Below are 14009 nucleotides of genomic sequence, written 5' to 3'. Positions count from 1 at the left end.
AAGCGCTAGTTCATTCCGTGGGGATTAAGGGTGCCGATTTGGAAGATAAATTTTTGTTCTAGTGTTTTACGGCTTTCCGAACTAGGCAGTTGTAAGGATCAGTAGGCCGCAAACTGCCATATGCTGTTTAGAATGATTAGGAAGATTAAAGTGTCTAGCGACTGGTCATTTTTTTCCACGTCGCGAAGGTGTTCTCGGAATCGGTCACCTAGTCGTCTTCCTGTTTCGCCGATGTATAACTTATTGCAATAAGTGCAAGTTATGTAGTAAATAACATTGGCGGAGGTACTCGTAAAGTGATCAGTAATCTTATTGGATCTCTTGGGTCCCGATATTTTCTCTACGTTATGAATGAAAGAACACTGAAGTTTTGCATCGTGAGCGAGCGCATTTGAAAGTTTCAGATTGGTCATTGGTTTGAAATGAACTCCTGACTAAAAAGTTGCCTATGTTTTTGTCACGTTTGAATGAAATAAGTGTGGGTTTGCGAAACGACAGTGCCAGTCTCTGAATCGTTTTGGAGTAATTTAAAATTTTTAAGAATGATAGATTTAACTGCGTGGTTGTGAGTATGAAATGTAAGAGTAAATGGAATCCGGTCAGTATTTTCCTTCTCAGCCGTTTGTAGTGCTGACTGTCGATCAATTTGTTAGGCACGGTGGTGGCCCGCTCGAACGACAGAGACAGGATAGCCACGTTTACCGAAAAACTGGCAGATTGCCTCTGATTTTTCGGAAAAATCAGAGTCGTCATTACATAAACGACGAAGTCTGAGAAACTGTGAAAAAGGTATGAAGTTCTTGACGTGAGATGGATGTGAAGATGAATACAACGAGTAACTACGTGAATCTGTAGGTTTGTAGTAAACACTAGTGCATAAACCGTTGCCTTCAATTGAAATTTTGATGTCTAGAAAAGCCAAAGAAGTGTCATCAGGACTCGAGGGAAAACAAAACTAATTAGTTTCCCGAGGGACCATGCAGTAAGTGCTTTGTTATATATTTAGACTTTCCCTTTAACAATCATATGGCAGAAAAAAAACTAAAAAACAAAGACTGCACAACTTCTTTATTCATAATCGTCAATCCTGCTGAATGAATAAGTCTTAATTTTATTACAAATGTTTCGAAGAACATAAAAAAGTAAAATAGGCTTTTATGACCTCAATAAGAAAAAAAAATCATTTGGAATTATAAAAATTGATGGTAACATTTGCTACCGAAAATGCCTCTTGCGTTTAGTGTTTACAGTCTCCTGGCTATGAGAGTATTCGGCGCGGGCAACAACTGCGCAATTGTGTCCCGGTCAGGATATATTTGAATTTGATCAGGGGCATGTGACCAAGAATTAACCAATGACAGTGCTCGTTGTGTTGAGTAAGAGTCTAGGTATATAACAATGTCGAATGTAATCCTCAGATGCAGTGAAGTAAGTCAATGTCCGACTATCAAGGATTTCTACTTTCTAAATGGAAATGGCAAAGAAAATGTTTTCAATTTCTTACCAACAACATTACTTTTATTGTATGCATGGTTTTACGCAGGGTTTACAGCTGTGTTAGTAAGATTGGATCAGCGGGTCCAGACTCGATTGGTAGTCATTACAATTATCAAGACCACAACAGACAAGTAACATTGTTTAGCGGTATTCAACTGTGGACAGTGCCACGCAATGGTGATTACAGGATAGAAGCAATAGGAACCTCAGGGGGATACGGTGAGAACAGTATCATAAAAACCGGAGGAAGAGGAGCACGGGTGATTGGGAACTTTAATTTGACCAAAGGTCATTAATAGACTTGTTGGTCAAAAAGGAGAAAAATGGAATTCAAACCGAGAAACTGCCGGAGGTGGTGGAGGTACATTTGTAGTGAAAGAAAACAACAAGTCTTTGATCATAGCTGGAGGTGGAGGAGGGGTCAACATCCAGGATGTGATGCATCCATAAACATAACAGGGAATGGAGGGAACAACTCGTCACTGTGGTCAGGAGGAAGCCAAGGACATGGAGGAAAAACTAGTGGTAAATTTGCAGATAAGCGGAGAAATAAGGGAAAAAAAACCAATCAGTATGTTCAATTCACCAGGACAGGAAGACGACAGTAAGATTTATTTAAACTTAATTATCGAGATTACTAATTCTAATTTTAAGGTTTTTCTTTTCTCGGAAGCACCTCTTAGAATATCTAAAGTTCAACTGAGTTTTCCGTTCAGTTTTTAAAAATCCAACACATTTATTTACTGCTCACCACCGATCTGTCAATATGCATACGCATCACTTCATTTATATTTCTCTTGTCCTGATAAGCTTCTCTATTTCTATTAATTGACTACCCAATAATATTTTAAAATAAACTTCCAAAAATTGAGAAGTGCACTTAGTTGATTCCTTAGGAGCCATTATCTGGAGCTTCCATCTTTCAAACTTACCCTCTGAGTCAACACTGTCCCGTATCTTTTAATTTTTAGAAGAACCTCCCACGGGGTTTTTCGCGGGTGTTTACAGAATAGCCGACGCTCATAATAATAGCCAACGCTCTTAAGTAAGTAATCTGTTTTGAAGGCTGATTGTTGTTAGTCTAAACTCCAGAGTTGAATTATCTTTTGTTTGATCTTCAAGTTTAGTTGCTGAGCATTTAAGGTGTTGACCGAACGGTGCAACCTTAGGAATTAAATCGATTTTCAATTTTAATACGATCAGTTATACCCAGTATCTTTGTTTTTCCGGCTGCTATGTGGGCCGACTGATTGCATTTTTTCGCATGACACAGATTGCAGTTTTACTGCCATTGGCGCTGGTTACAAGTTATACAAAAAACTTGTATTACAAGGCCTCGTTTGCTGAGTATCAATAGAATCTTCTATTTATAAATATTTTAGCTTTGTTTTGGTTATACGATGATACTCTTGATTCAAAGTTTCAAAGCTTTCAATAATACCTTAGGTTGGAAAGATCCAGACAGTAGAGAAGGGGAAAGCCGAAATATAGTGGCAAGGGCACAACCCCCATTGTATATAATAGGCCAAGCCGAAAATAAAAAACAAAACTATCAATGAAATTTTTAAAAGCACAGTCCCCGTCAAAGTACCTGCTTTAGGGTTATGGAAATTTGAAAGCTTTTTGGTTTTACTAATAAATCTCATCAGTGATTCGGTCTTGTTTCTCTAAATACGTGAAAGTAAAATTAAGGATGTGAATAAGGTGTGCTGTTTTAAAATCATGTCCATTTATTGGACTGGGAATACTCATACGCCTGTCGGGCGAACTTATGTAATAATCGGTGTTATAACAGAGTTTGCGACTCAAAAGACTCAGTCTGACTACAGATCAGGGCTCACACTGGAAGAGAATTGTTCAATGGCTTTCGCTGGAACTGTAAGTTCGATCGACTATGTGACGATTTCGACCCTAATTGTATCTTGGTTGATATCATCCATGCATAGTTATTCATTAAATAACATGCAGGGAATTAGGACTAGCTAGTATTTCAAATAGAAACTATTGTGAAGTCAGGTCTTCAGATTTCATGTGCTACATTATAGGAGTGGTTTTCAATTGACCGTGATGGTTTATCATGTAATCAATTTGTTTTTCTCTGTCATCTCAAAACAAAAAGCAATTTTCAATTTTCACTCTACCAGTAAGGCCCAGTATCTTTGTTTCTTCTCCTTTTGGGTCGTATTTTGCTGCCGGTTGCAAACTATTCGCGAAAAGTGTGTTTTACTAATTTGTGATACGTTTGGTGTCTTATGGTTTTTATCATTGTAATATACCATTCTCTATTATTTTAGTTTTGGTTTTTAGGATTCCAGTCGATTGAAAAGGGTTCAGCTACACCTATAGCGGAATGCCTATTTGAATTTTATGTTTCAGCGAGAGGTACATTGTATTCTTGATAATTCATTTTACATTTTGAGGAAATATCAGGGAGCGTGGAAATGAAATATCAGAAGTATTTGCTGCAAAAGGCATTTTTTTTACGATTAACTGATAGGTTAACTTAACAGATACTGTGTTGTGACTTCGGTGATTGTTTACAGTTGTTTCTGGCATCTTATGTTAATGCATCATTCACCTTCTATCGTACAAAACACGTGATTCTAAACCGGGATGTAAGAGTTTCTCTAATTCGCTTCAGCATGAGGGAAACGGGAAATTCAATGGTTATTCCTGGACATGAAATCATGTAAATTTAATTCATATTTCTTGAAAAATTCAGTCGCCCTTGACCACTAAGTATTTCTATAATCTGGAGGTTTTGTTCAAATTTAATTATATATTGAAGTTATGCTGGAAAACTCCTTCTCGACGGAAACTGGAGTGCTGATATGCTGAACTGAATGCACTGCACTGAACTGTTTCCAACATATATATACTTTATATCCCAGGGGACAACCTATGCTTAACTTCCTTGTTTTTTTAATTACACTAATGGCTACCTGTTTCAGCCAACAGGTGTCTTTTCTCATAGTTTTTACTCAGTCTTTGACTCTTTGTCCCTTCGTATTGCTTACTTTCAAATGCTTACAACTCAAAAAGAAAATCCTTACCACTAAAAGTTTCATTTTAATATCCCTTCTTAGTGGGTATGGCTTGCATTGAGAACATCTCGGTGGACGTAACAGTTTTCATGGGTTCCTACAAGTTTGTTAATATGATTGTGGAATTTTATAATGCAACGCGAGAATTCCGTCAATTTTGTATTTTGGTTATAAAAAGCTTTGACCCACTAGGTACACATGCTTGGCGCCCTTGGTCTTATCTTCATAAGTGAATGGGTTTCTGCTCAGTTAACATGTATCTTTGCATTTGAGTGTTTACTCTTTAGATATCAATGCTCGCCTGGCTATGGAATAAATTCATTTGTGGTTATAAACTTTCACACCTGTGTTTCACCAATCGCGAAAAAGTAGATGTTCAAGGTTTGCCTTACGTTTGCATCCAAAACTTAAGTCAATTTCAACCCACAGGAATAAAGAGGTGTTTCATTATTTCTGCTTTGCTGTGTTTATAAATGTTATACCACATATCCGAAGCATGGATGCTATACTACACATCTAAAGTGTAGATGTTCTACCACAGATCTGTGGTAGAACACCTCTTGCATTTTCTTCCCGGTTTTAGGCGACACTTACCCTGGATCTTAAAACTTTCATGTTATTCCTTATTTGTTTGATAATCAAACATTCCTCGTGGTGCTGAAGTATTTCGAATTGCCAGTTTCATATAGACTTAATTCTTGAAAACTAATTGTCAGAGAATGCCTCGGACATCAGTGTTCCGTGATTGCTGAAACACCGATGAAAACTCTGAAATGACGCTTGAATTTGATAAGTTTTGGGATTACTATCGATCATTAGCATTTGGATGCCAAGATACCTGTCAGTTTCTGAGCCGAAGATGGGTGTTGAGGGGTCTTTCTGAAGACAAAAGAAATTAGCACAAGTTCCACTTTGCAACAAGATATTGTAGGAGCATTTAAAACCGAAAGAAAGCTGTTACAAACACAAAACCCATGGAGGTGTTCTGACTGCTGAGCACAGATAATGAGATGTTTGATTTCACCATATCCTACGCGCGGAGTTCTTTGAGGTTTTAACCAAATATTAACTCTGAGAAAAATCCACCTTGTTGCTTGAAACAAAAATCAATTAGTCTGGCAAGATAGTTAAGGGAGGAAGAAGGAAGTTAAGAATAGAATTCCCACAAGGATTAGGTGTGTAGATGTTGCAAACAGTCGCAATTCATTCGATGAACAATTTTGATGTTCCAGTTTCTGTTTAAAAGGAGTTTTTAGTGTCTTATCAAGAAATGAATAAGGCTGATTGAAGAGCCTTATTATCAAGTTTACAAGGAAGAACAAACACATAAAAACTCGTCAAGGATGAATGAATTTTCCAAGAAATATGAATGAAAATATGGATCCAAAAAAAATTTGGACGGACGATTTTGCTGACACTTGTCAATGTGCGTGTTACCCGAAAATATGGGATTCTAAGAAAAATCTATAATCTTTAGCTGAAACGAATGCAATTAGCTCGAATAAAAATTAAAATACGAAATTCGAAGTTGAACAAACATATCCCTGTACGTGTAAAAGCTCCAAGTTTTGTTGTATAAGGTGTTGGCTAACACAAAAACATTGGTAACAACTGCAAACTATTCCGAAATTGCAAAAAAAATAGCTTAACTTATACCTCATTCACACCAAAGCATCTTTTAAAGCTGTTTTGTTGCACACGGTTTAAAATTGTATTCTTCACAAAAGCTGCTTTAATTGATGTTTCTAAGAAAAGATTATAGACTATTGTTTGTAATCTAAAATGTTATAAACTATTTGTTTCAGTCGTATCTGATAATATTGCGCCACCTCGGAACATTAGAAGATACAATTTCATAAACCAGTGCAATTTTATGTTGCCGAAAATGCGCACTCATCGTTACACGTACACATATGTTCAATCCATGTCCAATCGATAAAACTTTTATATGTTTTTTTTTCCCACAGTCATTTTATAATACATGAAATTTTTATTTTACATATGTGTATGTAACTTTGACATTTTGTAAAAATCATGCAATTGGCAGCCTAAGGAGCCTGAAGATTTGAATATTTTATAATCTTTCTATCTATCTCCAACTATGTCCAGGTTCTGGGTGTGATTAGAAAGTGGCGGAGGTTAGTGGTGTGACTGTGGGCTGATATTTTTTAAGCTCTTTTTTCTGAACTTCTCTTCGATTCCATGACTCAGCTCTCCGTCACTTCTGGAATACTATTGACAATGGAGCAGCCTGTGGCTAATAAATAGCTCTGTTTTATGTTATCGAAAGACAAAATAGAAACTCTCTCAGAAGTTGTACTGTTAAAAATGCTCATTTTTTCTCCTTTTCTCACCATGTTCGTCCTGGATGTATTTCATTGTACACCTCAACTTAATTCCGGGAAACAATGAGACTCTCGGGAAAGCTAAACCAATAATACTCGTGAACAAATCACGCGCGTCTGATTGGCTGAGAACGAGTGCATTTTTTATGTAACACGAATGCAAAGTTGTTACAGGAGTTCATGCAAATTACAATAGCGTGCGCGTTGTCAAAATTTCGTTTGTCTTGACTTTCTGTGATGCCTTTTTCATGTACATTACTAACAAGTAATAACATGATTTCTCTTTCCACAAAGAGTCATTTCGGTCCACGTTGCGAGGGAGATCACTCTTCGAAGGAATGAAACCTCCTTACCAATCAAAAGTTAAAGGGACCTGCCTCTGATATGAAAATGGAGGAAAAAGTTTCAGGAAAATGCAGATTAAGTCAAGGGTGATATCAAGCCCCCCATTACTCAATAACAACAACAAGTGATACTTTTGTGAAACTTAAAAGCTTACTTGTTTATTGAAATCACACTCAGCAATTAAAAATAAAGATATGAAATCATCATTATAAAAACCCTTAACATGACATTACGTGACATTTCTAACGATGTAGTTGCTGTAATAAGCAAAATTATTGTTAAAAAATGGGATTAAGAACAAAAGGACTTAAATAAAAAAAAAAACCTCTGGACTGAATGTCTGCCGTGCTAAAATATTTTTGCTTCTCAGCCTTGGCTTCCTAAGACTCCTGATACTATCAGCTACAGTCAGTACAGATTTAAGATACATTGCTAATTGGAAATACGATCTCATGCATGGGAAACGGTGAATTTCTCTCTTCTCAAAATTGTAACTTTCAGTAAAACAGTGTCTATCGAATTTGTAATATGAGCAACGCCACAGCGGCGCCGAGAGCACATCTCACTAAAAGCTGGACTACTAAATTAAAAATGTAAAAAAGAAAGAGCCACTGTGGGTTCAAATATTACTGCTTATCTTGGGGGTAACAAAAAAAGCGTTGAATGTTTATGATATAATAAACACCTGATTTCCGTTAGCATTTTGTCTTCAACACGGTGAAGATACCTACAACGCGATGGATACGTTTCGTTCATCATATGGGCGTAGCTCATCATATGGGCGTGGTCTATAGTATGTTGGACGTTGGCAAACATATTGGGAACAATATACATAGTTAACCAAGTGCTTTGACCAACAAAACCACAAAAAACACTCCCGGATCGTAACGCATGTACGTGAAGCTATCTTGGTTTCAATTTTCCAGTATCCTCCAATATTGGAACACCAACACTTATCCCAATAGGTAACGGTGCCTTTTCCACCGGCGCACAGATTACATGGGTGAATTGGCGGAAATGATCTCGCATTTCGACGACTGCGATGTTGCGTTCCTGTTGTAGAAAGAAGAGACACAACTGCATTAAATGTGTCAGAACAAGTAAAGTTTGCTAAACAAGAGTTTGGTTTGGGTTTGGGTTCACTTCATAAATTAATAAAAGTCATAAGGAAAGCGCGAACGCAATTTAGCCTTCTGTTTTTTTTCGGTATACGCATTTCAAAATTCTCTGTCCTTGACTCACCTTCTGTCTCAACCCTTGTAGAAGTCAATGAGTCGTCCATCATTTTCACCTGATATATCGGGTATTGTGGACAAAAGTTTGCCAACTCCTCGCTCAGTTGAGACCGATTAGCCATCTCTTTGTCTACTATCCACTTGCTCTCAATTATTTTGGTCTTGTCCTTGTCTAATTCCTGCAAAATAGCAACAGGATTTCTTAGTATTTTTCAGCTATCCCTAAGAGAAATCATGCGTCTCCTGTACTTCTCACCAATCGATGCACTAGTCAGTTAGCAGCCAGGACAATATCTAATTCTTGTAAAACGGCAACGAGATGTTTAAGAATTTTTCAGCAACGTATCTTTCTGTAAAACAGTACACTGTATTCTTTGGTCAGCCAGCCGCCAGGACAAAACCATTGAAACCCGTACCCACATATTTCTCTTCTTGAATTTTTCATTGGTTTCTCAGCAATAGACTGGGATACCTAGTTAAGTTTCCAAAATGTTCCCAGCTTCTTCTAATGATCCAAGATGTGAGACATTTAAGTGGCAGCACCTCGAATGATGATTATAGCGAATAGTTAGCAAATAAAGACTTAACACCAGTTGTGTTTTTAACTAAAAGATGAAAGATTAGGGAATTTTGTGACCGTTTTATTTCTTTGCCATCTAATAATGTTTAAATAATACAGTTTCTCTGAGTCGTTTGTCTGAAGAAAGGATCATGTCCTTACCTCTGTCCGGTCAAGATCACTCTCGAGTTTTGCTGGTGTCGGCATCTCTTCTGACAGTGGCATAAGGTAGCATATCTTTTTTTCCGGCAACAGCATCATAGTCATATTCTGTTTTACGATAAAAGAGGAATTTTTCGATAATCCCAATGTTGTTTTAACACTGGTGTTTCATTTACACGAAAACATAAGTTTGTAAGCATGATGAATATGTCCCCTTTGTCTTGTCTAGTAAAGGGTAGCTGATCATGTTCAGCGTTGTCCCAGTTGGCTTAAAGAGGTCTCATCAAGACTTGCTATGCTTGAAACACGATAAAAAGATTGTGCTTTATAATGAGTCAGTTGGGTTTGAACTGATTAAGCACTTTTTTAGGTTTGATCGACGATTTGATAAATCCTAATGTTTTTACACCGCTTGACGCTAAAACAAATAGACTTACCGTCTTAAAGTCGTGCAAAATATTGCTTTCGTCCACGTCATTATGAGCAGGAACTTTAAACAATTCAGTTTGCTTTTCCGTGGCCACTTCGATGGTCTCGTTGTACTCTGTCCCAGTCTCGCTGATTTGAACTTTATAATCCACAACCTGTGCAATAGAAAATGCTCAGATTAGAGCGGAGTCTTCTTATATTCAGAACGGTGCGCTGACCTTTGAATTTTGACAGGTTTGTTGAGATATATAGTAAAAATATTTACGTAGAATGTAGCTAGCAAAGATGACAGGAATCGCGATAACGCGTCGGTTCGAGTGAAGTTTAATTAAGATGTGAGATGTGATGTTGAGATGTGTGGTAAAAATATTTACGTAGAATGTAGCTACAAAGGACAATAGGAATCGCGATAACGCGACGGTCTGAGTGAAGTTTAATTACAACATTGTGGCAAGCAAAGAGATTTGTATCTCTAATGAAAGATGCATTTCTAAGTGCAGCGAAGCTTAAATTTTAAATCCAGTTATTTTGGTGATTGGTTTTGAAACGTTTAATTTTTTCAAAAAATTATACGAGCGAGAGGTTATCAGAAAATGACGGTAAAAGAAGACAGAGAGGGGAAAAAAGGCAAGCTCTTCATGGCATGCAAGATGAATTACTGCTGAGCCTTTTTGTGCTGATTATTGGATTGAGAGGAAATAATTAATTTACCTTCTTGGAGGGAGAGCGAGCGGAACGGACGGGACTTGCAGATGTCCAGTTTGCTGTGGCAACAAGCAGCAGGATTACGAGGGCTGGTTTCTACAAAGAACGAACAAAATACATAGAGATTGTCATTAATTATTTTAATTAATTTCTTCTAATCACTGAAAAACACGAGATGAAGCCCTTAGTCAACCCATAAAAGTTCATCTAACTCCTACTTTCAAAATTTTTATTTCTATAAAAACTGTTGCCAACAAGATGATACTGCGCTGGGAAAAATGGGAGACATCCTTTAGATTCTTTCTATGTAACTTAGCCGACATTCAATAATCAAAGTTTAGAAATAAAGATGCAGTTAAAAGTCAATCATAATAATGATGACAATATTCAGTAAAATACAGATACACAGTTGACGAAAAAGAGGCAATGATCAATACATCAGTTCTAGAAATCTGTTTCAATTGTTTGTGTAGTGCATGCAATTATAACTAGGCGATATCTAAACTTAAACAGTGTCTGTTCACTTACAGCGAGCATAGTTGTTAGCTTCTTGGCTCAGCTTTGTTTGGTTTACTCCGTCAATTTTCTTCTTGGTGTTGCTCGTCTCTCTTTGAATGAAGTTGGCGTGCACTGTAGCTTGGACGTGCTTTGCTTCTTTTTATGCCGTACTTAATGCTATGCATATGCATTATTAATGCATATTTGAATTTTATGTTTCAGCGAGAGGTACATCGTGTTCTTGATAATTCATTTTAGATTTTGAGGAAATATCAGGGTGCGTGGAAAAGAAATATCAGAAGTGCTTGCTGCATAAGGTATTTTGTTACGATTAACTGATGGGTTAATTTAACAAATACAGTTTTTTGACTTCGGTAATTGCTTACAGTTGTTTCTGGCATCTTATGTAAGTGAATCATTCACCTTCTATCATTCAAAACGCGATTCTAAACCGGGATGTAGGAGTTGCTCTGATTCGCTTCAGCATAAAGGAAACGGGAAATTCAATGGTTATTCTTGGATATCTGATCATGTAATTCTGATTCATATTTCCGCATCCCAGCGGACAATCTATACTTAACTTCCTTGTTTTTATTTAATTACAGTAATCGCTACCTGTTTCAGCCAACAGTGTCTTTCCTCATAGTTGTTACTCAGTCTTTGACACTTTGTCTTTCTTTATTGCTTCCTTTCAAATGCTTACAACTCAAAAAGAAAATCCTAAGCACTAAAAGTTTCATTTTAATATCCCTACTTAGTGAGTATGGCTTGCATTGAGAACATCTCGGTGGATGTAACAGTTTTCATGGGTTCCTACAAGTTTGTCAATATGATTGTGGAACTTTATAATGCAAGGCGAGAATTTCGACAATTTTGTATTTTAATTTTACAGCTTGAACCCACTAAGTACACATGCTTGGCGCCCTTAATGTTATCTTCATAGGTAAATGAATTTATGCTTAATTAACATGTATCTTTGCATTTGATTGTTTACCCTTCAGATATCAATGCCCGCCTGGCTATGGGATAAATTCATTTGTGATTATAAGTTTTCACACCTGTGTTTCATCAATCGCGAAAAAGTAGATGTTCAAGGTTTGACTTACGTTTGTATCGAAAACTTAAGTTACTTTTAAACTACGGGAATAAAGAGGTGTTTTATTATCAAATAAGTAAGGACTGACAAGAAAGTAATGATTTAATTTTATTGTCCTCTAAAGCAGGAAGAAAATCATGAAGAACGATAGAGACAGGGTAGAAATACTGTAAAGTATTTGAAAAGTGCCCACGTCCTTTCCGTGGGGCCTGTGAAAGAGGCGTAACCGAACCTGTGTGACAACAAAACTCCTATTGTAGATTCAATTTACAACCAACCATTTTGATACCAAAATTTCCATGTTTATCAAGAGCGAGTTTACCACTCTACAAAATATCCTGGAAAGATTACCAAACATGCTTGATTCCATATATAAGCATAAGTAAATATGCTGTCATACACTGCAAATATTTTGCGAAATGCCGTCGTTGCTGACTCACATCGACTCACTTGAAAGACATAAAATAATCATACTAAATATTAAACGACGAAGAGGAAAAGAACCTAGAGAGGGTGTATTTTTTACTACAAAAATGATAACTTGTGTTGAAAAAAGAAAAGCTTCCGTGAAGACGCATAAAGCTCAGAGAAAACATTCCATTCTATGTCATGCGAAAAATATTCATCTCACATAACCTTCGATCTAAAGAAAGCAGATGGCGAGTAAACTTTTAAAACACAGATAACTGGTTATCAACTCTAAAGTACAAAGCACAAACAGCGGTCGGATAAAGGTGACACTGAGCCACCACTTCATTTCAAATTATTCTTAAAATGAGCACAATGACTTAGAAACAGAGAACACAGGAAATTCTAATGAGGTTCACGAACAATGACGGAAAATGAAAAATAATTATGTTATCTTCAGCAAAACAGAAGTAAGTCTTAATACGCTTAGACAGTGAATCAAAGTATTTCTCTGCAAAACATTTGCAGTGTTACGCATACCCATAGCTATTTCTCAGGATATGTTGCGTGATGTTTGCCTTGCTTTCAGCAAACACGGAACTTGATGGTATTTCGTCATTTTCAAGGGGGATACAGACTTGTACAAATTAATTGAAAGACGCCGAGAATTGTTAAAGCAGGCTACATTTGCTATACTTGCATTATTTCTGCTTTTCTTTATTGTCTATCTCTTGCATTTTCTTCCCGGTTTAAGGAGACACTTACCTTGGATCTTAAAACTTACTTGTTCTTCCTTATTTGTTTGGGTAACCAAACATTCCTCGTGGCGTTGACGTATTTCGAATTGCCAGTTTCATTTAGACTCAACTCTTGAAAACTAATTGTCAGAGAATGCCTCGGACATCAGTGTTCCGTGATTGCTGAAACACTGATGAAGACTCTGAAATGACGCTTGAATTTGATAAGTTTTGGGATCAATATTGATCATTAGCATTTGAATGCCAAGATACCTGTCAGTTTCTGAGCGTAAACTCATTAACGAAACTGAATTAAAACGAGCCGAAGATGGGTGTTAAAGGGTCTTTCTGGAGGAAAAAGAAATTAAACAACACAAGTTCAACTTTGCAAAAAGATGTTGTAGAAACATTTAAAACCGAAAGAAAGCTGTTACAAACACAAAACCCATGGAGATGTTCTGCCTGCTAAGCACAGACAATGAGATGTTTGATTTCATCACATCCTACGTGCGGAGTACTTTGAGGTTTTTACAAAGTGTCAAAGGCCAAATATCAACTCTGAAAAAATTCACCTTGTTGTCTGAAACAATAATAAATTAGTGTGACAAGATAACTAAGGAAGGAACAAGGAAGTTAAGAATAGAATTTTCACGAGGATTAGGTGTGTAGATGTTCAAACAGTTGTAATCCATTGATTGAACAATTATGATGTTCCAGTTTCTGTTTAAAAGGAGTTTTTTAGTATCATATCAGGGAATGAATAAAGCTACATTTGAAGAGCCTTATTATTAAGTTTACAAAGAAGAACAAACAAACTAAAAAACTGGTCAAGAATGAATGAATTTTCTAGGAAGTATGAATGAAAATATGGATCGAAAAAAAAATTTAGAGGTACGATTTTGCTGACACTTGCCCCAGTGTGCGTGTTACCCCAAAATATGGGATTCCA

At 36.7% G+C, this 14009-nt stretch overlaps 1 protein-coding gene across 1 annotated transcript; it reads right to left on the bottom strand.

The window, feature by feature from the left end:
* Window positions 1–7362: 7362 nt before the first annotated feature.
* On the bottom strand, window positions 7363–12898 carry LOC113683924 (uncharacterized). The gene is made up of 6 exons (XM_089184272.1): window positions 10850–12898; window positions 10328–10417; window positions 9625–9771; window positions 9188–9295; window positions 8474–8645; window positions 7363–8284 (listed from the first exon to the last, which is right to left on the bottom strand). Exons 1-6 carry the CDS (start codon window positions 10856–10858, stop codon window positions 7959–7961), a joined length of 852 nt encoding a protein of 283 aa, XP_089040398.1. The 5' UTR covers window positions 10859–12898; the 3' UTR covers window positions 7363–7958.
* Window positions 12899–14009: the final 1111 nt, after the last annotated feature.

This window comes from Pocillopora damicornis, chromosome 10, assembly GCF_964200805.1.
Source record: "Pocillopora damicornis chromosome 10, jaPocDami1.2, whole genome shotgun sequence".
Classification (NCBI taxonomy): domain Eukaryota; kingdom Metazoa; phylum Cnidaria; class Anthozoa; order Scleractinia; family Pocilloporidae; genus Pocillopora; species Pocillopora damicornis.
Note: the sequence above shows the minus strand (reverse complement) of the source record. Positions and strands in the feature narration are given on the sequence as shown.